The sequence below is a fragment of the Euprymna scolopes genome, chromosome 11, assembly GCF_053919585.1.
Source record: "Euprymna scolopes isolate OS-2025 chromosome 11, ASM5391958v1, whole genome shotgun sequence".
Classification (NCBI taxonomy): Eukaryota; Metazoa; Mollusca; class Cephalopoda; order Sepiida; family Sepiolidae; genus Euprymna; species Euprymna scolopes.
Window position 1 is genome coordinate 75,272,201 of NC_136492.1, and position 25,444 is coordinate 75,297,644.

At 35.2% G+C, this 25,444-nt stretch overlaps 2 protein-coding genes across 5 annotated transcripts in view; one reads left to right on the forward strand and one right to left on the reverse strand.

Moving 5' to 3' along the window:
• LOC145287916 (histone-lysine N-methyltransferase SETMAR-like) overlaps positions 1-25,444 on the reverse strand; it is a 401,357-nt gene that overhangs the window by 356,247 nt on the left and 19,666 nt on the right. Inside the window, exon 3 of one of the 3 annotated variants that reach the window (XM_080135864.1) lies at positions 14,809-15,505. The exons of the other annotated variants lie outside the window; for them this stretch is intronic. Within the exon in view, the coding sequence (XP_079991990.1) occupies positions 15,197-15,490 (294 nt within the window). The 5' untranslated portion in view covers positions 15,491-15,505 and the 3' untranslated portion in view covers positions 14,809-15,196. Of the gene's footprint in view, positions 1-14,808; positions 15,506-25,444 lie in introns of those variants that run through there. 3 annotated transcript variants of the gene reach the window in all.
• The window catches only part of LOC145287914 (uncharacterized), a 1,114,340-nt gene continuing 1,106,357 nt past the window's right edge, over positions 17,462-25,444 (forward strand). Inside the window, exon 1 of one of the 2 annotated variants that reach the window (XM_080135863.1) lies at positions 17,462-18,111. In XM_080135863.1, the coding sequence (XP_079991989.1) occupies positions 18,010-18,111 (102 nt within the window). In that variant the 5' untranslated portion in view covers positions 17,462-18,009. The remainder of the gene's footprint in view (positions 18,112-25,444) is intronic. The other variant, XM_080135862.1, reaches the window with a different exon arrangement.

A 25,444-nucleotide genomic window follows, 5' to 3' on the forward strand; every position in this document is an offset into this window, starting at 1 on the left:
TATAATCGAATTGCTACCATGTGGTCAAACACATCCTGCGCAAATCCAAACATCCTCAGCATCCTCGTTTAATGAATCATTCTAAAACCTTAGCCATATCAGAACGGAATGATGGAAGGTCATAGTTGGGGTAATTCTAGCAGCACCAACATTCTTCAGTTGAAAGTGGCTGATATAGACCAACACGAGAGATGATATCAATCACAATATATCATGACACTGCCATCGTCTGGTTCATCGCAACCACAGCAAATCCAACAAACCCTCTGTTCTCTCCAGTTGAGCTATCATCACAATGAACAGATGTGCAGCTGCTAAAATTGTCATCAGCATCCTGCATCAATAATTCAAAGCCGTTAGATGGTGATCTAAAGGGCAACTCTAGCAGATGAAGGTATTTCAAGAAATGAGAAGATCTTACAAAGCTGTTGACTTTTTAGAATAGATGCGTGATTTTACCCAAGGCTCAAAATGGTTGAATTTTGTTAGGGAGCAGTATTTCTCTCACACAAATAATCGGAAAAGTCTAATCTTTATTGAGTTTGTTCATATTTTCTCAGGCTCAGCAAATAATCTTGGTATCAGATTTTCTTAAATCTTTTTAATATTTCATCTTTGCAATTCAATGACCTCAAAGAGTTGTTATCAGAAGGGAGGTTCAAGTTGGTAAATACTTTTCCTGTACAAGTAATGTAATTATTACGCGTCAACACTTGGAACCCACACGTTGTTTGCAGGCAGTCGCAAGGAAAGAATTCTACTCACTTTATATCTCCAGTTGAAACAGGTATTTCTCAGAATAACGCCTTGTCTTTTGTTCAAAAGTCTTCTCATATTCACATCTGCTTAACAAGATTCTACTTAGTCGAACATGTGGTATTCTGTCTCTTTCCGTTCATGTTTAGAACACGTCGTTCTCTGTTGCTCTACGACCACGTGTGTAACACGTCTATTTCTGTCCTTCTCGGGCCACGTTTATCCTCATAATATTTTTCTTTCCTTCTTCCTCGCTGTGACGCCACCTCACACACGGCTCGGTCATTTGCATATATTGACTGTCGTATAGCTGCTGCTACCATATGCACATTCGCACTCTGTTACATTTAATTCACAATTAGAGGGTTTACTGTAGAGTGTATTTATTTATGATTCAGGATTATAATGCCCAAACTAGAGTGTGAAGAACTTCTATAAGTCAAGAATCAATCAGAAAGTATAGTAAACAAATTAATGTGTTCTTACTGGAACACTCAGCATGAATAAAAACACACGAAGCTTAATTCTCATGGTTACAAAAAAGGATTATTAAGGTCGCCTCCAAAATGGCTGCGCCTCGCTCCGTTTATTTACAATATTAAAACGCCGGAAAAACCGTCTATGCCCTCTGGTTGTAAAGGGCTATAATTAGTCCCATTAGAATTAGCGGTGTAAGGGAAGTAACTCTGCCCGATAAATCACACAAATCAAAATAATTATTGCTAGCATTTGAATAGACCAAACGTTATGGTTTCAATCAAGGGGGGTGTAAAGGTATCCTAACATGTTTGGTTTTCTATTAAGACGGGCCGTTGCATAGACTCCATGTGATACAAAAAATTCATTTTGTCAATAAGAAAAAAAAAATTATAGTTGCAAAGTGTGTCAGATTTTTTATGGGAGACGCTATGAAAGGGTAGAAGTAAATGACCTAGTTCTGTAGAAACAGTAGGACCTTCTAAATGAACGAATAAATTGAAATTACTCCTGACCTAACAATGGCAATCGGTAGAGAAAGAAAAAGAAAAAAGCTTAACTCTCTTCGACTGTGATCTCTATTGCAACAGGTTACCGTTTGGTTACAACCTATGAGGAATCCACACACAATGCTTGTATTCCTCAGGAGAACATTCTGAGGACTCCGTTATCCCCTTTTTCTCTTGGTCCTCAAAAACCTTAAGATATGCATGCTACAAGTCTCAAGAATATTGGGATTAATTTTACCCTGTGAAAAAGTTCAATTCTCATACGTGAGAATATTGTAACAAATTGAGGATAAGATCTGAAACAGAATATGGCGATCGTTCGTTAGCGAGAAGGAATGCAGCAAGTGTGTACAATATTTAAAACAATTTTACTGGGTGAACAAATGGATGATACAAGAAAAAGCTAATTGTACACGAAAGAAAATTTGCGAAAAACGTGCTTTGCGAAAACTTATCTGGGGTGGAAAATTTGAGTAACAGGTGGCATGTGTACGTCCCTCGATTCTGTCTCTTTTCGTGTCGGACTTGGTTGCAATCCAGCAGGAATTCGGTGATAAATGATGGTTAATGCCGTCTCGAGTTTTTTACAAATAGTCTTCCGTTTAGGTAATGGTAGGAAGGAAACTAGATTTCTGTGACTACAGTCTTGGGTATGTGCTGTTTCTTATTTTATTTTTTCAAGACACACACACATTAAAATTTATTAATTCATTTGTGTAGGAATTACAGCATTCACCCACACCAAGCCTCTTGGGTCAAAACGCAGGACGCTTGAGAAATGGCTGACGTAGTTGAAAGCACGTTTTTTTTTTTTTTTCGTCAAAAAAATATATTTTTGACCAACCAGGATTTGATTTATAAAAAACTTATTTTTTTTGCAAACCTCTGGGAGCCTCTAAAGAGATATAAAAGGCAATAAGAACCTCTCTCGCCAGAGAGGGACATCAGACACCAGCAGAAAGACAAGTCGCAAGTCGAACGGTCGCCGAGCGAATTTAGTAGCTATCGTATTAATATATAGATATCGTATTAATATATAGATATCGTATTAATATATAGATATCGTATTAATATATAGGTATCGTATTAATATATAGATAAAGTTTTAAAAACAAATGCAGAAGAAAAAGACTCGTAGAAACAAACGACTCTTGCGACCTCCATTACCAAAGGTCATACGATTACTCCAAATTAGTATTAAAACCGCAATAGAGAAAGGGGCTTTATATCTATTTCATTAAACCAGAAAGCGTTGGAGGTAAATATTGTAACATTTTCTTTCAATAGATCTGTAAAATAAAATTACCAGACGATAAAATATCCGAAAATACCTGTTTATAAAGAATATTGTTTGCACAACATAATGCCATTGCGTTCTAGTTTTGTTGTTATTTATTTTTTTATTATTGTTGCGAAGATTTGGTTTTCAGTGTATTTTTATTTTAATTATATATCTTTTTTTTTTTTTTTCTGTCGAAAAAGCAATAACTAACCACAAACTTTCCGAACACTTTGAAGGCCATCTCTATCCTAACGAACACGAATTCGATAAAAAAAAATCGATTAAATATATATATATATATATATATATATATATATATATATATATATATATATATATATATATATATATATATAATACTGAGACGTTGATTTGAATGAAAAGCTGAAGCAAATAAAAATAAATCTCCTTATCCTCTCATCCCCGTTATCTTTTATTATCTCATCACGACGCAATAATTAGCGTCAAAGAAGAAGAAAGCAAAACGATTCTCGGTACGAGTAAATAATAAAGATGTGTGTATATTCGACGAGAGAGTGAGAGAGAGAGAGAGAGAGAGAGAGAGAGAGAGAGAGAGAGAGAGAGGTGGGGGGAGAGAAGGAGAGGGAGAGGGGGAGGGAGAGGGAGAGAGAGAGAGATTAGTAAAGAGAACTTATTTTCTTATTCTCAATTATTGTTGTTGTTTTACGACTAGTTTATTGTTTAAATCGCAACTGGCGCACGCAACACCAATTGTGATTTAAGCAAAGCAAACAACAACAATAATAATAATAATAATAATAATAATAATAATAATAATAATAATAATAATAATAATAAAATGACAGGAAAAAGAAAGGAAAAAAGAAAGTTAAAAACAGTAAATGATAGTCAGAACGTCAACAAAATATGATTTCAGTTACTTTCGATTTTTTTTATCTTCTTTTTAATGAGACACGCATAGTTCGACTTAGTGATAATACTTTGATTTGGCTCATTAATACAATAGTGACGCAGTCGAAAATTAAGAGTTTTGTTAGTTTTATAGGAACTCGCGGTAAAAATATAGAAATAACTCCGGAAAATAAAGACACTTGACAAAGAACTCGAAATCACTGTATTAATATGAATAACAACATTTATTTACGTGTTAGGAATATTAATTCAAATCGTTCCAACGTAAGTGTTTTCTTGTAACGAGTGTTCATTATGCAGAATTAGCTAAATGAGGATCTCTTGAGACTAGGATGAAGTTTAAAATTACTGATTTTACACGTAAAATTAATGTGATTATTTTCTAAAAGAAAAACAGTCATTAAACCATGTAATCGAAATGCGTACGCGCGTGTGTTCATCGCATAAGAAACAGTAGTAACAGTAAATAACATTGTTTAAAAGAGGAATTAATTCTCGTTCGATGTGGTAATTTTCCATGATGAGAATTAAGGTTCATGAGCATGGCGCGCAAAGTCAAGACGGGGGATTTGAACGCTTCTGTGAAATAATTTATTGATAGGCACCGCCAAAAATGGCCGCAAAATCAAGTTGTTGTTGTTTTTTAAAACGAAATTACGTTTATTAAAATCCATTATTTCTGAGTAACTTTTTTTTCCCAGAAAGATAAAACCCTGAATTTTATCATATAGGAAACAGAATAATGTAAAACTTTTTCTACTATTTTTAATTCAATTTTAAATGTTAAATTTTCCCAAAAAGTTAACAATTGACATTTTTTGTCTTGCACAAAAAACGTACTTAAATATTAAAAAAAAAGGGTTTTTGAAATAATTAATTATTTTATTTATTGTCTAACTAAGATTTAGGATGATTTTCTAAGAGAATATGCAAAAATATTATAATATAAGTACCTGAATTTCAAATAATTCCACTTATTCATATAGGTAACCAGATATTCGCGTTGACGTAGAGTTCAGATCGACTCTGTTTACGTTTTCGTCTGATAAAAAGCAAACTATGGAAGACCAAACAGGCCAAAAAAAACTTATTTTTCAGTGACGAAAATTTCAATGTATTATTAAGCTGAGGCTGGCCAGTACCAGATGGGTGACCATTTGTATGCGTTTGGTTTTTAATGTGTATGTGTGTGGGGGCTAGACTCCCCAAAATGGGGGGGGGCAATTTAAAGCAGAATAAAAAAAATTATTTCAGCGCGTTTGGTCCACCATAGTCAAAGGCGGCAAACGTTTTCAAACGGGATCGAAAAAAAAGATGCTATTTTTAACACAAAGGGCACAATATTTATCGAATTTTTTTTTTTTGGTATCGATTATTCAAAGCATGCCCTGTTTAATAATGGTCATGCATTATTCGGCTCGCAAAAAAAAATTTGTTAATTTATTTATCAAAAATTTTAAAATAGCTTTTTTCGTATAAATATTAAAAAAAATTTTTGTTTGTTTTGCTTAACTTAAATTAATTATTTTACTTAACATATTCACCGAATTTCACACTTCAAAACTCAAAAGCGGGATAATTAAACACAATCGAAGTTCTGATATTCAGACGTCAAAATAAGGTATGCAAACAATTTTTTTTTTTTTTTTTTTTTTTTTAATCTATAATTCTGTCCCTTACAACACAATATGTTGATTTCAGTCTCAGATGATTATTTTAAGCATATTTGTTCCCACTTCAAAACAAGGGGGGGGTTTGTAAGCAAAAAAAAATATATATAAATATCGTTTATGAAAAATAAGTACACTGTTATAAAGTTCATTCTTCTCCTAATAATCGCTGAAAATTTCGTATTGATCGGATAATTACCTGATTTTTGGTAGATTTTTAAAAAGACGGTCCGTCAAAAAGTACTGACCTGCCCCCCCCCCCAGTTTTGGCGGTGCCTATTTATTGAGATGTTGGATATGCTCTTCTGGACGAGCTTGCTACTATAAATCATCGATGTACGCGTAAACGAAAGGTAATCCACGTGTAACTGCGTCTATGAACCATTGGAAAGCCTGGACGGCATTTCTCAATCCGAAAGGCATTCTGGTAAATTACAAAATGTTTGAATGTAGTAGTGATGGCGGTCTTGGGGATGTCTTCAGTGTCGACAATGATTTGATTGTATGCGCACACGAAATCGATTTTAGAGAAAATTGATTTTCCGTTGAGCGAATTGGAGAAATCATACAAGTGAGGGATTGGGTAATTATCCGATACTGTTCTTATAATCTCCACGAGGGCGCCAGTCACCCGATGTCTTATTGAGGATCATGTGGAAAGGTGACGACCAGTTGCTTTGAGATGGACGAATGATGCCTAGGTCCAGCATGTGTTGAAACTCTTGCTTAGCTGCCTTAAAGCGTCGGGTTGGAGTCTGTGCGGGCGCGCGCTCTTTGGTGGACCTTGAGTCTGTATATGATGCGTGACCTTATGTCTGACAGAATCGTTCACGTAGACAGGTCGCGTAACATTTGGAAAACGTCGAAGTATTTTAGTATATACGGCTTCCATGTTTTTTAATACAACTGGCTTATTTTGGCCGATTTACTCTGCGTTGCACTGATAATACGGAATTATTATCTAATATTCTCTCGCGTTTGACGTCGGTAAGTATGCCGAAACGGTGTAGGAAATCTGTCCCAAGTATCGGAAAAGGGAGCTTCTTCGCTAGCGTGAATATCGATTGAAATGTGCATTTTAAACCTAAGTCTAATGTCATTGATGTGTGACCGTAGGTTGGAATGTAGAAGTGGTTCGCGGCTTGTAAAAGAAACAGTGTCTGCGTGCATCGTTCCTTTGCCAGCTTGCTCGGGAAAACACTCACTTCTGCTTGTGTATCGACGAGAAAATGTATGCCTGAATTTCTGTCAGTGACGTAGAAAGTGCGACGTGAACGATGCCAGCCAGGGGTGTCAGTCGCATTTACCACCTGGACGTGTCGTTTCTCGACGATTTAGATGTTTGTGTAAATGCACAGGAGTGTCGGCATCTCACAGCTTTTTCTCTGTAACACCGATGATAATAGCATAATCGCATAACGTAGCTGTTGTCTCAACGTCTATTCCGACTCTCGGAGCGTCGGCGACAAAAGTCATCCTGCTGAGGACAGTATGGCTTATGCTGCCTCGTGGTGGGATTCCGCATCTGGTTGCTTTACTCCTGTATGCGTTTAGCTTGCTTTTTAAGCATCTCTCTGTCGTCCGTGGTGTCTTCGTCGGCTTCAGGTGTGATGAGGGAGATGGTCGGGGTTGCAGTGTGATTGACTGGGGAGACTGACGCTGTGACCTCCATAATTTTGTCGCCAAGGTCGGCCAAGCCTTCGACTGGTATCGTCTTCCGAGTGGACGCGAGTGTCATTTGGATTTCGGATGGTAGTCTATTGACGATTAGCTGTTTCAAAATGTCCGGTTGGAGTGAGTTCTTATCTAGTAATTGCTTCATCCTTCTCAAAAGTTGAGAAGGCTTCCTATACCCCCAGTTCTTCTTTCATGAGACATGACAGAGGAGTTTCTGTTGCGAATCCGACGTTCGTTTAATCAATTCTGACTCAAAAGTGTCGTATATAACCGATCTAAGTGGGGCCATGATTAGATCACGCACTTCGACCAGTACTTCGTGTGATAGCGACGCCACAACGTAGTTGAGTTTGGTAAGCTTGCCGTGGATTCTTTGCGTATAAAATTTGGCTTCTACATGTGTGAACCAAGGTGTGGGATCATCTGCCCAAAAAGGCGGAACTTTAACCAATGCCAGCGTAGTCGAATTTGATGACACTGTGTCGTTCTCCATTATATACCGTGCGAGTGTTCTGGTCCGCCGCTCCTTCGATAATTCCTTAATCACAGTCCGCATGGACTGGAGGAGTTATGATTTAATGAATTTTGCCGTCGTGATTTATTCAGTAATGTTATTCAAAATGAGCGATCATGTCCCGTCTGAGTAGTCGTCATCGTCAGTTTCCAGATTCACGAGAGGGTCACCAATTATAGGAAATCACGGTTTCAACCTGTTTGCGGTATCACTACGTGCGGAATTGTAGCAGAGCTTCTATGTTAATGTGTGCGGGTGGTCAAATCGCAATGTGTGCTGTCGCGTTCTGATACTCGTGGGCGTTGAAAACGGTGAACGCTACAAAAATGTTCCTGCCGAAGATTTGTTCCAGCCATATCTAGCGATCGCTACAGTTTCTTCGCAAAGTGCAAATGAACCATAATACTTGATTTTAATCTATAAATGTTCAATCTAGTAAAAAATTATTTTCAAATGTGATTTCTGATTAGAATTAAAGTTTATACACCCAGTGGAGATTTGGTACCAGTCTGTCTGAAGATGAAATTCTACTATTACTTCTATTAACAAAGTACATTAATAGCACATTGTACTAAGTTTCAGGGTGCGTGTGTGTGTAGTATCTATTCTGTCGTCATGAAACCATCCTCCTAGGCATTATGCCCTACTTGGAGGAGGAGTAGTGTAGTATATGTTTTGGTCATAAGACAATCAGGTGCTGATGTGACGCGTCTGTTAGCCGTGTCCTAACATTTCAACCACTCGGACCTACATGTTATCTGGTAATGTTGCAGGAACAAACAAATGAGGAAGGACAGAAAAATCCGACTCAGCATTTTTTAGGTGAACACAAAAAGCATTTATTCCAGTAATTTTCAACAACGCACTTCATTGTGTTTCAAAGTATCACTCACGCGTCGAACATGTCTGTCAAGACGCTCTTCACGCACCTGTCTTTTTCGTTACATGCCTTCCGTTTTTTCGACCACGCGCACATTTTCTCTTTTGCCGCATGCGAGTCAAATCACGTTTGAGTGTTTCCTTTGCTCGACCACGTGCTGTCCTTTCTTCTTCTTCTTCTTCTTCTTCTTCTTCTTCTTCTTCTTCTTCTTCTTCTTCTTTCCACTCGTGACCTCAGCACGTAGACACTCGTTTAATTTGCATATATGCTAAAACGGCAGCTGCTGCTAATATTTTTGTCAGTCAGCTATCCTACGGCTGCTGCTGATTTTCTCATATGCGCGCCATACGCGCTATGTTACACTTTTCAGATTAGCACTTATGGCGATAAATAATAAAATCTTTTATCGTGTACCTGCTTGTCACGGAATGAAAATGCTATATTCCAAAAATCACAATAATTGATCAAGTACTTTTATTTTTTCAAAAACAAATTTGTCGTTTTGTTTACCGATAATGACGGCCGAAGCCCATTTAATATTCTTCAAATTTAGCTTTAAACTTATATATAAAATGACACGTCTAAAAACTGTTTTCATAATTTGCAGATTTTATTTTCTGATAAAATAGAATTAAAAAAAATTAAAAACAAAACAAACAAACGTTATGTTCATAAATTGTTGTTTGGTTTGAAATCTTACATTTCCGTTGTGTTTTCGACATTATCATAAAAAATTGAAATGAAAATCAGTTACCTGCCCTTGATTTTACCATCGCCGTTACTCCCCCCCCCCTTATAGACACGGAGTGAAATTTGATTTTCTTGAATACTAAAAAATACTACTTGATCAAATTAAGTGATTTTTTGAATATTCCATCTTCCTTCAGTAACTGATATGTGCACCACACGGACTTTCTGTATTTTCTTTACCTTTAATTGCTGCCATAAATGCAAATCTGAATAAGCCCCGACAACCCTTCCAAGCTGTATCTTTTTTTTTAGTGGAGGGTGGGTAGTGTAGTATCTGTTCTGTCACCATGAGATCATCCTCCCAGCCATTATGTGCCTCCTTTACGGGCTAGTGTAGTATATTTTCTGTCGTTATGAGACTGTCGCGGTTTCCACATCACCACCTCCATTTTCTTTCTTCACCCCTGCTGTTTCTCTTCGCCTCCCTTTCCCTTAAACAAAGGACGCAATAGGCTAACGCCAGCTAAACGTATGAACATATCCAGGTTCAGCGAACACATTCACCTTCCCTTTCTTTCCGTCCTAGACTCCTAATTCGTTTATCTTGTGGGGAGCGACACCACTAATATCACTCCTCCCAAATGAATACAGCCGGCTTCGGCCTCAGTGAGGCAGCTTGGCAGGTGACTCGGCCGGAGGAGGAGGAGGAGGAGGAGGAGGAGGCTCCCAAAGTGCAACTGATGCTACCAGTCACGTCGATTGAATCCACCAGCCGAAGGATTCCCATCAGCAGCAGCAACAGTTCCAACAGCCCTTATCAGGGCTAAACAATCAGCCCTTATCAGGGCTAATAAGTTTTTCTACTAATGCAATTCACTACTGTTTGTCTCCTGAGACCCACCAAAAGCGAACTTGACTTTCAGTCTCCAGCACTTCCAGCTCACTCCAGCGACTTCCTGCTCAATCTTGCAGCATTCCAGCCCTTGGTGCCTCCAGCTCACTCCAGCGACTTTCTGCTCACTCCTGCAGCCTTCCGGCCCTTGGTGCTTCCAGCTCCACCTGCAGCTTTCCGGCAACCTCGGTCCTCCAGCCTGCAACCTTGTATGCACCTTGCTCCTCCGGTCTGCAACCTTGCTGCACCTTGCTCCTCTGGCCTGCAATATCACTTGCACCTCGCTCCTCCGGCCTGCAATCTTACCTGCACCTCGCTCCTCCAGCCTGCGACCTCACATGATCTTGCTCCTCCGATCTGCAATCTTGCTGCACCTTGCTCCTCAGGCCTATAATCTCGCCTGCACCTTGCCCCTCCAGCCTGCAACCTCGCTTGCACCTCACTCCTCTGGTCTGCAACCTCGCTTGCACCTCACTCTTTTGTCCTACAGTTTCGTTTGCACCTCACTCCTCCAGCCTGCAACCTCGCCTGCACCTCGCTCCTCCTGCCTGCGACCTCGCATGCACATTGCTCCTTCAGTCTACAACCTTGCTTGCACCGGGCTCCCTACCGACCGTCTATTTCTTAACACTGACCCCTATGCTCTCAGTGTTGTCTGTTCCTTAACACTGACCCCCGCGTTCTCAGTGTCCACCTTCTGTTCCGGATCGCCCTGACGTCCAACCGATTGTTCCAGACCCAACGAGCAACCCTAAACCATGCTACGTCTAGAGTACCTGTTCCAGACCTTAGCCCTCGGGTGACGTGGGACCTTCCGGACAATCAGCATCCAGATCATACGATTTTTCGCTTCATTTGCAAATAAAAGGTCTCGTCTTTAACCAAACAACCTGTATCTGCAATTCTACTTTGCCTTTTTGCTGTTTACCTTTTACTCGTGTCTACCTTGTTGTTAGTTTTTGGGTCGATTGTCCCAGGACGACCGGCCCCACAAGACTATTCTACCAGGAATTATATAATCTACAGTTAGTTAAAGAGTAGTGTTATTACGAGATCATTTTACCAGGATTACCTCCTCCTTGGATAGAAGGGGTGGGGGTATGAACTAGAAATTGTCACATTTTTTTTTTTATAACGGAAAAACACGTTTTTATGACAGCGCGTTGAAGGCAAACATCTTGGAATTTTTTTGAACACGCCACGGGGAGATAACTCAGTTTAAAGCGCCGATACTCCCTCCCCATCTTTAGTACTAGCTTTTCTTCCTCAAAATCGAACCTTTTGCTCGGTATCATAACAAATTGTTTTTTTCGTTGTGAAAAGAACTACTTGATGAAATTAACTGAAATTTTTTTCGGAGAACTTCATTCCATAACGGATACGTACAATATAACCTTTTTCGATATTTTCATTTTTTGAATGTCTTGATTAAACTGTATAAGTACCTTTTAATAAAATTGTTAGGTGAAAATACAGAACAGTTACGAAACTCCCTCCTCTTCCCATGTTAAGAATGGCTTATTAAATATTAACGTTATTATTTTAGCACGGTAACATGCGTGCATAAGTTCCAACAAAGTAATTTCTTATATATTACGAAAAACAAAAGAAACGTTAAGTGTTAATGATATTAATGTAACTGTAAAAAAAAAAAACCGCAAAAAAAAAATGATACGTTGCTCGATAAACTTTTTATTTGATTTTATGCAGAAATTTATGAATACAATAAACATTTACAGTAAATAAAAAAAATGGGGGAAAAATAATATAAGATGTACCTTTTGTAAAACAAACAGATTTCGTTTGAAAGAATTACACAGACGAAAGTTAATCGTATTAAACTAATTTTAACGTCGTTCTCTGTTAACGAAAATTATGCAAATAACAGAACTCTTAATTAGAGGCCTCCGTACATTTTTTTGGACAAAGGTGCAAAAATAAAGTTGACACTTCTTCAATTCAAACAAGTAAATTAAAACGAAATTTTTTTTAAAGCTGATGTTGGATTTCCGATTTTAACATTACCAATAGTCATACATTCTATTGTATGATTATATATATGTTTTTTTTTTAAATATTGGAAACCTGTTATAAAAAAAAATCTATTTTTAAAATTTATATCGCGGAATATTGGAATTTAATATTATGTAAATATTTTTTAAAATAATTATTTTTTTAGAATTCTGTTTTTTTTTTTTTGTAATTCAAATAATTATATTATCGAGATAAATATTATCAAAAAAAAAAAAAAGCCGTTGTTTTTTTAACATAATAATATTGATTTCATGTCCAATTTTATTTACAACTTTAAGGTAAGTAAAATAAATATATATATTTTTTAATTATTTAAACTCTTCATATTTTAAAAAATGCTGAATTTTCATGGGCCTGAATTTATTTTGTTTAGTTTTCGTAATATGAAATATAGGAGAAGTAGACCACTAAGTGTGTCAGAAATTTCGTGAAAAATAGTGAATAATTCCACTCCGTCTTTCCAAGCTTATAACTCCTCGAAAAATGTAATTCAAGCCCTAATTTATTTTTCAATTAAAGGAGCAAGGCCAAGGTTTCATTAAAAAAAAAAAACAAAAAAAAAACAAACAACGTGTTTTTTTTAAAAAAAAGGTTTTAAACTTTGGACTTTACAGGTAAATTTCTAAAAAACACTACTTTTTTTGTTTTAAATTTGAATATATTATTTATTGACCTTTTCTCTTCAATTTGTGATATAGAACACTTTGGTGAGTAAATTAATTATTTACTTTTTAATAGACATTTCAAAATGGGACGCGTGAATTATTCGACCCCCTGTCTTTCCAAGCTTATAACTACTCGAAAAATGTAATTCAAGCCCTAATTTTTTTCAATTAATTTTTTTCAATTAAAGGAGCAAGGCCAAGGTTTCATTAAAAAACAAAACAAAAGAAAAAACAAACAACGTGGTTTAAAAAAAAAAGGTTTTAAACTTCGAACTTTACAAGTAAATTTCTAAAAAAACACTACTTTTTTTTTGTTTTAAATTTGAATATATTATTTATTGACCTTTTCTCTTCAATTTGTGATATATAAAACTTTGGTGAGTAAATTAATTATTTACTTTTTAATAGACACTTGAAAATGGGGGGGGGGGTCGTGAATTAAAAAAAAAACGTTTGTCTAAAATATCATATTCGGTTTATTGGAAAGAGCATAAAATTTCACATTGACCCTGAAAATATCGTAAAAATAGAATCGATAGAAAAATTTTGATAGATTTTTAAAGTTTAAAAATTGAAAAATATTGAGTTCGTAAAATTCATTACTGTTTTTTAAAAAATAAAAAAAAATATATTTCTATTACTTTTAAAACAACTTTAATAGTTTATTTTGGAAGTATAATCCATAAAGAAAATAAACAACCCACTTTTAAAAGAGAAATTACGATTTTTTTTATATTGTATTCGCAGTTTCGTGTTAGGGGTGTCAAAAATTCCTACAAAAATTCTGATACACCTAGTAGACCACCTAAAAATATCTCCCCGCATATATTTAACGAAACCTACTTTTAATATGTAGGTTATTGTAAAAATGAATAAGCATCGAAAATTTGATGAAAATCTGACAATTAGTTGATTGTTGCTAGATTTTTTAAACATGGGTATAAAAACGATCACTACATAGGAACGTTGTTTTAAAACGTCGATAATGTAAACACGATTTTAGTCTCGCATTTTCATTATTTTCGTATGCTGTATAAAATAAAAAAATACTAGCAGATTTTTTAAAGTTACTTTTAAATGGTAAAAAAAAGTTAGGATGATAATATTAAATTAAATTAGTTACATCGTGTTACATATAGAGGGTTAAATTTGTGTTGCGCGTTGGAGGTACCTATTTTTCTACTATTATAGTATTGAACAACTTTCCTCTTTTAGCAACACACGCAGAATTTGATATCAACATAATTGATCGACATTTGTTAACTCTTGATTTCCATCGTTGTTGAATACCGAAGAGAATTATCGAATATTACGAGAATCAAAATGCAGTATTTGTAAATAAAATTAATTTTCCAGTAAGGACATTCGTAGAGTAAGTGTGGTATTGTGGTTGTAGCCGAAGTGAAAGTTGTGGACAGATGGCGAAAGAAGAAAAGGAACAATGCTTGGACGAATTGGTGAAAGTGCATCTATCAGGGTGACAAGAAAGTTCTTGCGGTTTTTAACTTTGACTTTCAGATGAACATATCTCGGCTCAAACAAAAACTTATTAATCGAAATAAGCACCATAAGAATAAACACACTTTTGCATATGCTAAACAAGTGTATTTATGTCAGTAACGTAAAAAAAAAAAATCTTGCGTTCTGGTGGCGATGAAGTCGCTGAAGTCGTTTTTAATATCACTTAAGTTTTTTAAGCATTTCTCACGCGGAAAGTTGTCGAGATGCTCTACAAAGTGGCAATCGGTAGGTGAGAGGTCAGAAGAAAATGATGGATGGGGTAGAGTTTTGTTGCCCAATTCGTTCAACTTCTGCAGGGTCGATTTAACAACGTGCGGTCGGGCATTGTCGTGGAGGAGAATTGGGCTTTTTCTATTGACTAATGCTGGGTGTTGTTGTCGAAGTTTCTGATGCATTTCACTGACAGTACTTACTTCACTACCATAATGGTTTTGCCTGCATTCAAAAAACTGTAATGGATGAGACCGGTTGCAGTCGATATGACCTTCTTTTGGTGCAACCCTGGATTCGAGAAGTGTTGTGGAGCTTCGTTGGCGGCTAACTACTGAGCTGAGCGTCGTCGGTTGTCGTAAAGAACCTACTTTTGATCAGAAGTAACAACACGGTCGAGAAATGGGTCGTTCTTGTTGCGTAAAAGAAGGGAAGATGACACTTCATAACGGCGTTTCTTTTGGTTGTCGTTCAATTCGTGAGGCACACATTTATCAAGTTTTTTTTTTTCATTCCAATCTCTCTCTAGTGGTTGGAAATCATCGTGTACGTTACATCTAATTCAGAGGCGTGTTCTCGAACAGCTGTGCATGAATTGACTTCGACTAAGGCTCTTAATTGATCATTGTCAAACTCCGATGGTCGACCACAACGCTCACCATCTTCAAGACTTTCGTCGTCGCCACGCAATTTCTTAAACCACCATTTGTGCTGTGGTTCCTGGGCCAAACGCTTCGTTGATATTGTGAGCTGTTTCAAAATCTTTTCGGCCTGGCTTGAAATATAATAAGAAAATTGTGCACATTTGCTTTTCTCCATCTTGTATTCAACGTTCTGTAAAGAATAGATAATTGTTTTAAAACGATTGTAATTTAAACGATAGGATAGAGTGAAAAACGTTTTTTTAATGATATATTAAAGTAAAGGTATTATAACGAAAACTTGTTTGAAAATACATCATTTAAAATTTAGAAGAGAATGGATAGTGAATGACCATAGGCGCCCTCCCCTCACCTACTTTGATGCCATTAAATGAAATATTAAAAGAAATATTTACGAAGAAATAATTCGGTATTTTTACTATCTTTCCACCTCAACACTCACAGTTAAACTGACAACTTTAATATGTTTCCAGGCATGCTGAAAACGATTATCACATTTAAATTTTGCGCAGACTACTAGTTTTCTGAATATCAAGACTTCTATTATCCAATGTAATTCATTATGTTGTCACCGAATGCCATGTTTTTTCCAAGTGAAAAAAAAAAAAAATGCGCATGTGTGTTACACTGTTACAATCCCTGCCTCCCCAAATGGTGAACGCCACTGACATTTATTAAATAATACGTTGGAAAAAATGTCTTAATATCCAGAAAGCTACTTGTTTGCGTCAAATTTAAATGTGATAAAAATGTGATATTCGTTTTCAGTGGACCCGAAAACCTTTGAAAGTCGTCATTTTTAAAGATGAGTATTAAGTTGGAAAGAAAGTAAAAATTTATCAATGATTCAAAATGTAGCATCTGTTTTGGCCAGTCTCAAGAGATATTACTTCTAATTTTGGGAGGGGTGGTAGTTTATTAATGCTGATCTCCAGAGACTTTCGAACCGGAGAATGCAAACTGGATCTATCATGGTTAATCTTGCAGTCTTACCTTGCCCCTTTGCACCCTATCCAAAGTGTGCGCCTTTTGGGTGGAAGCCTTATTTCTACAAAAAACAAAACAAAAGGTTAAATTGTGCTTAACTTTGCTGCCATGCTACCTAGCCTTCGGGTTAAGATCAAAGTGTAGTATCGCCCCCCCCCACTCCATTTTGTCTTTTCTCATCTAGATTTCAGTTTCACTTACAGATCGATCTACGTGTTTTCGGTTGCCAACAAGCTGGAAAACGGTTTAACATTTAGAAAGGGTTGGGAGGGTTTTACTAACATTTGTTTTTGTTTTTCCACTTCTCACGCCAATGAAATTATTTTAATAACAAGTACTTATTTATTTATGAACGCGTTTGATTAAAAAAAAAAATCGATTTGGGAATCTGAAGTAGGACGACCCCGAGAGTAAATGTGGTATTATGGGGATTGAGGACTCTAGCGAGGAATAGCTTAAGCAGTCATAAGGTGAAGTGACAAGGATGACCACATACCCCCCCCCACTTCCCACACTTTTGAATGGCCGTGTGCGTGTGCCCAATTTATTTGTCTTTTTCATAATTTTCATCAATAAATAAAATTTTCAAAGTGTAGTATCTGTTTCGCTCTCAATCAACGAAACAGAAATCTTTCTGGACGGAGAAAATATTTATTTTTGTCCCATTTCTGAATGAATGCTCGTTTTTGGGAAGCTGTGTCCCCTGCCCCCCCCCCCTTCGCAACACACACGTATACGAAACAAACCTTGTGTCGCATTTGTGGGGAAATGTTTAGAGACAGTTTTTTTTCCTAGAATAATGTTATTGTTTCCACGTGCTCTTGTCTTCTTCGTGCTGATTCCCTAATTTTAGTACAGTGTAACCCGGATATAAGAGACCCGAATATACATGATAAAAAAAAACTGATATAAGGGAGATTTTCTCTGGCCCCAAATTAAAGCATGTGTTAATGTACAGTATAACCGGATATAAGAACCCCGAATATAAGAGAGCTGTAGGGACAGGAGACGAAATCTCTTACATCATGTTTACACTGTATAATGTGTTTTCGCGTTCCATTTAGTGTGTGTACGACACGAGGGGGTTATATCTAACAATTATTACTCCTTCAAAAAAAAAGTGCTCGCCGTGGTAACATCCTTTCTCGTAAGGTGGCGTCTTGTTGGTGGATGCATACGGGTAGAAAAGTATTTTTTTTCTAAATACTGGAAGAAGACTAAAGAGGAAATATTCTCAATATCAACTAGCACGAAGAAGAAGCAACACAAAATCGGAGTGTCAACGCCATGAAACCAAAGAACGAAAAAGTCAACCGTGATAGATAGAAAAAAATAGAGAAGCCGAATGCGAGCAGACGAGTATCAAGCGTACAGCCACCAGTCTGATCATTATCATCATCGTCGTAAACTCAGACGAGAAAATCGACATGCACACAGCAGCAGCAGCAGCCTAAAGAGAAACAGAGAGAGATGGAGAAATAGAAAGAGTGGGGATAAGGAGAAGGAGAAGACAGTGGATAAGAAAAACACAGAGAGGCAGCGAATTAGATAGACGTCATTCTAAGGGAGGGGGAATCAAAACGGATCCCAAAACAAACAAACAAAAAAAGTACACACAAAAAAAGAACAACGAGATTGGACGTGTTCACGCTTGTTTTTCCCCCAGTCTTCGTCAGTCACACATTCTCAATGGACGGACTAACAACGTTCGGCTATAACTCCACCGTGGAACCTTTCGATTTCGAAGTGGGAGGACTATGTACCATTTTTGAGGAGAAGCCACACTACTGTGTAAGTAAAACGGAATTATATTGTTTATTTTGATATTTGCCATTTAACTTTAACCCTTTCTTTTTGAAGCGTCTAATGTCACGCCTTCATTTCCGGATTTCTTGATTCAACAATGACACTCTAAACACATGTTGTGTTTACCTGCAACAGGGAAATAACAAACAAAGAAAAAACAATTTGACACTTTTCAGCACGTCTAATAAATAAACTATTAAAATAATAAATAAATTGGCGTCCATGTTTATTTAAATGTTTTAAATATATTTTTCGGTTCTGTGCAGTTTTATTTTATTTTTTTTTTTTAGATAGGATTTTCAAATTAAATTTAATTTTTACGGTATATTTTGTTTATTAAATTGTTAGGTGAAAGTACAGAATAGTTAACAACGCTCTTTCTCCATGATAAGAAGGGCTTTCTAAATAATAATAAAAAATAATTATTTCGGAACGGTTCGTAAACTGTACAATCATGTACTCATTTATCTTTTAATTCAAAATTAGGATTCATAAACATTAAATAAATAAATAAATAAATAAATTTCGAATTAGCTAAAGAAAAGATGTATAAATAAATACATGAATTTGTTTTAGGTTTTTAAACAATTGATCGTTTTTCTCTTGTAAAATATTAATAAGCAACAAATATTATTTACTTCTGATATTGCCACTTTGATTCACCTTTTTAAAAATTAATTTCTGACAAACATCCGCGTTCTGGTAGAAATAAATTTTGCTCAGGGACTGTTGTAAAATGTTGAAAAGTCTTTAAAAAGTACAAATAATTTAAGAATAGCAATACCCCCCCCCCTTTTAAAAATATAGACAACGAGAAAGACCAAAAAATATTTTTCAATATATAACTTCAAATTAGTTTTAAAGTTTGAAAATTAAATTGTGATTCAAAGTGTGGTATTTTTTATTGTCACACCCATCGTATTTTAGTATTAAAAAAAAAAAAAAAAGAGAATCTAAAACAACAAATTTTTATTTATTTATTTATTTATTTATTTATTCTACGGTGTAACAAATTTCAGCGAAGTTATAAAATAGTCAACAAAAACCCCACGCCCCATGTTATGATTGGATTTCTAAAAATCCAATTTGTATTAGAGGGCTAGTTAAAAAAAAAAAAAAAAAAAAAAAAATTCAATTTAGCGTTTTAAGGTAACAAATATTTCTGAATTAAAAAAAAAAATAATAATAAATTGCTGACTCTTCTTCTTCAAGTTTGAATCAAATTAAATAGAAATAGAAACTTAATATTTATTTTATCCAAATCATTATTTATTTCATTTCTCGTCCACGAGATCGTGCCTCATCCCTAAGGGCTTTTTCGTGTGTGTGTGTGTGTGTGTGTGTGTGTGTATATATATATATATATATATATATATATATATATATATATATTATTTCTTATTGTAACATTAAACAAATTTTGGTTCTTGTACAGTTTAACATCTCCCGGTAAATGATGTATTTTTACTTTAGGAGAGTTCCGTTTGCAGCAAGGAATGAGTTGACAAACTTTTAAAATTATTTTTTTTAAATAAATAAATAAATAAAAATAGTACCTTCTAGTTAAATCAGATTCTAAATATCTTCTATTAAAGGACACACCAGTGGTGTGTCACAGTCACACCACACCAACACCACTATCCGTATAATTCCTTATATCATAAACACAGTGTGTCAATATTATTTTGGTGAACAACCTCTATTTTAGTCACGTAAATTATTTAGTCAAATGAATTTCGGAATTTCTCACATTCACAAACAACCTATTTCGACTTAAACCATGTTTTAATTATATATTATAACAAAAATGTTTCATCGTACACGAAACACTGAAATGAAAACTCGGTCGAAAAAAAAATAGTCGCCATCTTTGTAAACTCCAGATCATAATTTTCTATGATTCCATGTCCTTTCACTAGAAAATTATAAACTAGTTGTCACCATTCCTTCGCTCCCCCTCTCACATTTATGTATAAAGATGGCGACTATGTTTCCTGGCGAGTTTTCATTTCATAATTTAATGTTTTGAATGTTATTTCTTTCGAAAACATTTTGACTACAAGTGTCATTGAATGTTTGATCTGTGTCGACAGATTTCACCAAATATTGTCACTTTTTCTATCCTTGGTCTGTGGAGGAGAAATCTTTCATGACTGAGACAATTTTTATTTTTGTTCCTATCCAGAGTGACACTTTTTGGGGAGCTAGATTTCCCTCACATTAAAAACCGACCTTGTGTCTAACTCTGCCCTCGTGGGGAGGCAAGTAAATAGGAACAGTTTGGTGCTTATGGACTTATGTTACCGTGCTTTCAAGTTAAATTCAAGTCTTACGATATCTTTATTAAATTGTTAGGCGAAAGTACAGAATAATTACAAAATATCCTCCCCTCTCTCCATATTAAGAATGACTTTCTAAATAATAACGTTATTATTACAGCACAGTAAGTCCCATTGTAACTTATTTCTGTAATCATTTTTTTTTTATATTGGAGGTGAACGATCAAATTGTTTTTCTTTATCCATAGTTATGTTCCGTTCGAAATGTTAAATGATTCGCTTCCCTTCTGATAACAACATGGTCGTCTTCAAATCCAACGATAATAAATTCTTATCCCCGCCCTCATCTAAGTAATCATAATCAATTCAATAAACTGGTTCTAAATCCATGATCAATGCCAGTACTTCCAGTTTTCTTCAGATGACAATCATTTCCAGCTCCCCTTATCCTTGAGTGGCTCATGGTCTTGATAAATTGGAGACCACAATAGCACAAATAAAATCTCGTAAGTCTAATTATTGGTCATATATTCAATAATTCTACGAACTTCAACTCCTTGTACCCCCTCGACATAAATGCCCCCAACAAGCAGCAAAGTCCCACCCCTACACAGTAGAGATGCTTAGATGTAAGAAAGCCATCTACCCCAATAGTTTCTTCCCCAGAACTGCTAGACTTTGGAATTCCCTTCTTGGTTCCTGCTTCTCCAATGTACTGACATGCAGAAGTTCAAGTGAACAAATATCTTGCTGCTAACTCCCTACATAGTATTCCTGAAACTTGTGCCCCTGATAATACCCCCCTACATCAAAGTGGCACTGTGCCTTGTTTGGGATGAAAATGTAATAAAAAAAAATTCTGTCGTAAAAGAAATGTGAATGTACTTTTTCTTTTTCTTACAAACTTCATTTGGTGCTTCTACAGAATTTGAACCGAACCAAACCTATTTTTGCAGAATTAAAACTTAGGTTAGGGTAAAACAAATCAGTTTCGTTCAAATTATGTAGAAATAGCTTTTTTTATTTTATTTTAACTCTAAAGGAAGGAGAGGTATATATAATAAAAAAAAAAAAAAGAGGGCAATTTTGTACTCCAGTCTACGAACCGCTTTCTTCTTACGTTACCCTAACTCCAAACGAATTAAATAATAATAATAATAATAATAATAATAATAATAATAATAATAACGAAATTAAATCCACCAAAGTGCATTAACAAGTAAACCGTTATCTTTTAAAATAAATTACTCGTGACTGTTAAAAATTTGAAAGGAGTTTGGAAGCATTTAAACTAAAGACTAAAATTCTTAGCAAATCTCCATTTATTAAAAATAATTGACAGTTTTTTGGAAATCAAGTTTTACAAGTAAAGATTAACATGACAAAATTACTCATAGTTTTAATGTGGTTTATTCAATTCATAATTTAATGACCAACCGTAATTTCATTTTCAAAATTCTACTAAAAATAATAATTTGGTTAAAAAAAATGCAGTTAAGAGAAAGATGTTTATCTTGCCCCCGCCCCATAACAGAGATTATACCATTCCTGTAACGATCCTGCCCCTGTTGATTTTGCGGTGGGAATACAATTCTGTGCAGTTCTAGGAGGTCCACTATCTCGGCCTTTGCCTTCTTTCTTTGAGAAGGAGTTAGTTTCAAGCTGATCGCTGGAAGCACTCTCACCGGGCAATGCCGACGGGATTGCCCAGGCACTTTTTGCGGGTCAAAGTGCCTCTTCTCTGGAGCGCTGACTTCTCAATCCCACTTTCCAACCCTGGTGTCACAGTTTTTGCGGTGGGAGAGAACTGAATATCAATAATAATAATAACCGAAAAAAGGTAGCTAGTTATCAATGGAATCAGTTTCACTTAAAATAACAGGCTAAAAAAAAAATTGGAGTCCTAAAAGATTTTTTATTAAATATTTCTTTTGATTATTAAAGATTAAATGATATCAATCTACAAAACTATAAAAGTGTTCGCCATGAAATATGTTGTGAAATGAAGGACGGTGCTTATCCGAAATTGACTACGAAATTTTAACAGATGATTTTTCTCATATTGGCTGCTTCGTTTTACTTTAAGACGCCTCAGTATGTACCCACTACTTGTTTTGAAATTTTTTACGGACCAATTTCTTTTCTATATAAATTGAACATGATCACTCATAAAGAGAATAGCGTGCAAATGATAACATTAGTTCTAAAAACGCTATTATGTAGGAAACATTTTTTTCTTTTTCGGGTGGGTCAGCCGTAGACGCGTGTATGTGTTTGAGAATGGGAGGGGGTAACTAATCTCGGTCGATTTTTTTTTTTTCGTGTACAGTAACAAGTGTTTAAAATTTTTTTTTTTCTTTAAAAGTTTAAGGCATTGCCCGTATATGCTTTACAAATCGGGTGGGTGTGGGTGGGTGCGTTAACGAAATGCGCTCGTTCGCCAATTTCAATTGTATGGGCAAACTAGTGCGTTAGGGGTGCATGGGCATTGTTTCTGACGGTCCTCGAATGAGAGGGGATGGGGGCAAAAGCATGGGCAAAACGCAGACATTCAGAGGACAAATGTTTCCAGATCACACACACATACTACACACACAAGAAAAACACGCAGTGCAAAAAAAAAAAAAAAAAAAAAAAAAAAAGAAAAGAAAAAAGTTTTACTGTTTGCCAAACTAAAAGCAAAAATGAATTATATCACTTGCGCCCTCTTCCGGAAGGACTTTGAAATTGTAGAAATTAAGAAGAAAAAAAAAATGGTCTTTAAAAAACGCCCTGCCCCTCCACCTCAAAAAATTGTTATCGTTATAAAATACAAGAAACAAATAAAAATTCGGGTACTTATGAATAGAAAGTATCGTGCTATATTAAAAAAAAAAAAAAAATAGTATTTTCAAGTTTTTCAATATCTTTTGTTTATTAAATTGTTAGGTGAAAGTACAGAATAGTTACACAACATTCTCCCCATGTTAAGAAGGGGTCTCTAAATAATAATGTTATTTCAGCACGATACTCTCTCTGCATAAGTATAAATATTTGTCATGCTTTTTTTCTACAGTAAGTTTCTGGAATTGGTGATGGTCCAAGGATGGGTGATCATTTTACGTTAAATTTAGATAGGAAATAATTCCTACTCTAAAAATCTAAAATAGTGGGTAAAAAAAAAAGACTCGGATCGAACGGAATTCTCTACCGAAATGATAGGTAACTGTGTAGTGTGTGTATACAGGGGGGGGGGGAAATACCAAAAATAAGTGTTGAGTCAAATACTGAAAAAGCTCCTATTTTTCAAAACATTTCCATGGCGAACAGAATCTTTCTCGTAATTATTAAAAATATTCTTTCGATAATAATTTACTGTTTAAGTTTTTTAGCAAGCAAAAAGAAAAAAACAAAACAAAAACAACAATATTTTAGGTTGAGGGCGAGGTGCGACGTTAATGACTTAGTGAGTTCCTTTGAAAAAAAATGCTAAACTTAAAATCTTTTCCCGGTGGAAATTGTTGTACTCTTGTATTAAACTTAAATGAACGTATTTTTGGTTCGCTTATTTTCAATTTTATATTTTTATAAGATTTTTTTTATTGACTTACTAGTTGTATTCATTCGGTGTTGCTCGGGTGCAGAGCTCCAAGAATTCAAACTATAATCATTATGCTTCTGAATTTTTGAGATGAGGATTGGATAATTCATATTATTTGTATTATTCAGACTACTGTTCGTATCTTGAGTGTTATTTTCACAACGTTTCGATCGATATAATCTCCAACTTTCTTCATGTGTATCTTGTCGGACGCGACAGAAAGATTCCGGAGTTCGATATAATACACCTGAAAAGGTCGGAGGTTACATCGACCGAAACATTGTGAAAATAGTGCTCAAGATAAGAACAGTAGTCCGAATAATCCAAATAATATGAATCATAGACATGTTTGCAACTTTTACTAAACCTGCATCAAATAAAACATTAAAAATAATTTGTTGCGTATTTATCCAAGTTGCATATAGGTAATAAACGCCGCACAGACATGCAAGATATTTTCTGTTAGTAAAGATGATGAAATATTTATTGGATGTAAATAGCATCCAAAAACTTTAATACACGAGCGTTTTCGTAGAATCAGTCAGTTTTACTTTCGATTTGATAGTTTTTAAATAAATCCAAATGACGCTAAAATTTCGAAGGAGCACAAAGTAATTCATTTTTCCAACTATTAAACAAAATATTTAAATGGCTGATTTGTTTACGAAGAAACCGAAATGCATTTTGATAATTTAATTACGAAATCAAATCAATCTTTCAACTAGGCTTTGGAACATTTTGGGCACTTGTGCAGTTTACGAACCATGTTGAAATAACGTCATTATTTAGAAAGGCATTCTTAACTTAGGGAGGGGGACTTTGTTAAGTATTCTGTACTTTCACCTAAAAATTTCATAAACAAGATACCATTTACATTGGATTTAATTTGAAAATCAGATCTAAAAAAAAAACAAAAACAAAAACAAAACAAAAAAAACAGCACGGTTCGTAAACTGCCGATTTGCCATATTTTATTTTAGTATTTGACGTTATTGAATTTTATTATCTCAATAAATAATGGCTAAAAAATGGTGTAAGTTACGTAGAGGCGAAAAACATGCCGACACAATTAGATGTCGCACAATACTGGTTAGCCTTTCTTTTAGAGCGTTTAATTAAAAGAAGCTGATTTTTTTTTAATTATTTCTTAGCGTTCAGCAACCTCTTTTGAATTTTTTTGAAATCGAATCTCTCATATTATAGACATTTTATAATAGTTTTTTTTCAATGTTTATATTATTCACTGAAGAGTAATCCATACTCCCCACTCCCAGACAAAATGACTCATGAAAATAATTCTATTATAATTTTCCTCTCTTCTCTCCTCCCATGATATTATAATTATAACGCTGTGTAGGGATTTCTGATTAAGACTAATAAATCTTTTAATACATTGAAGTATTTATTAAAAAAAAAAAAAAAAAAAAAAATGAATGCGATGTGACTCATACCGATGACT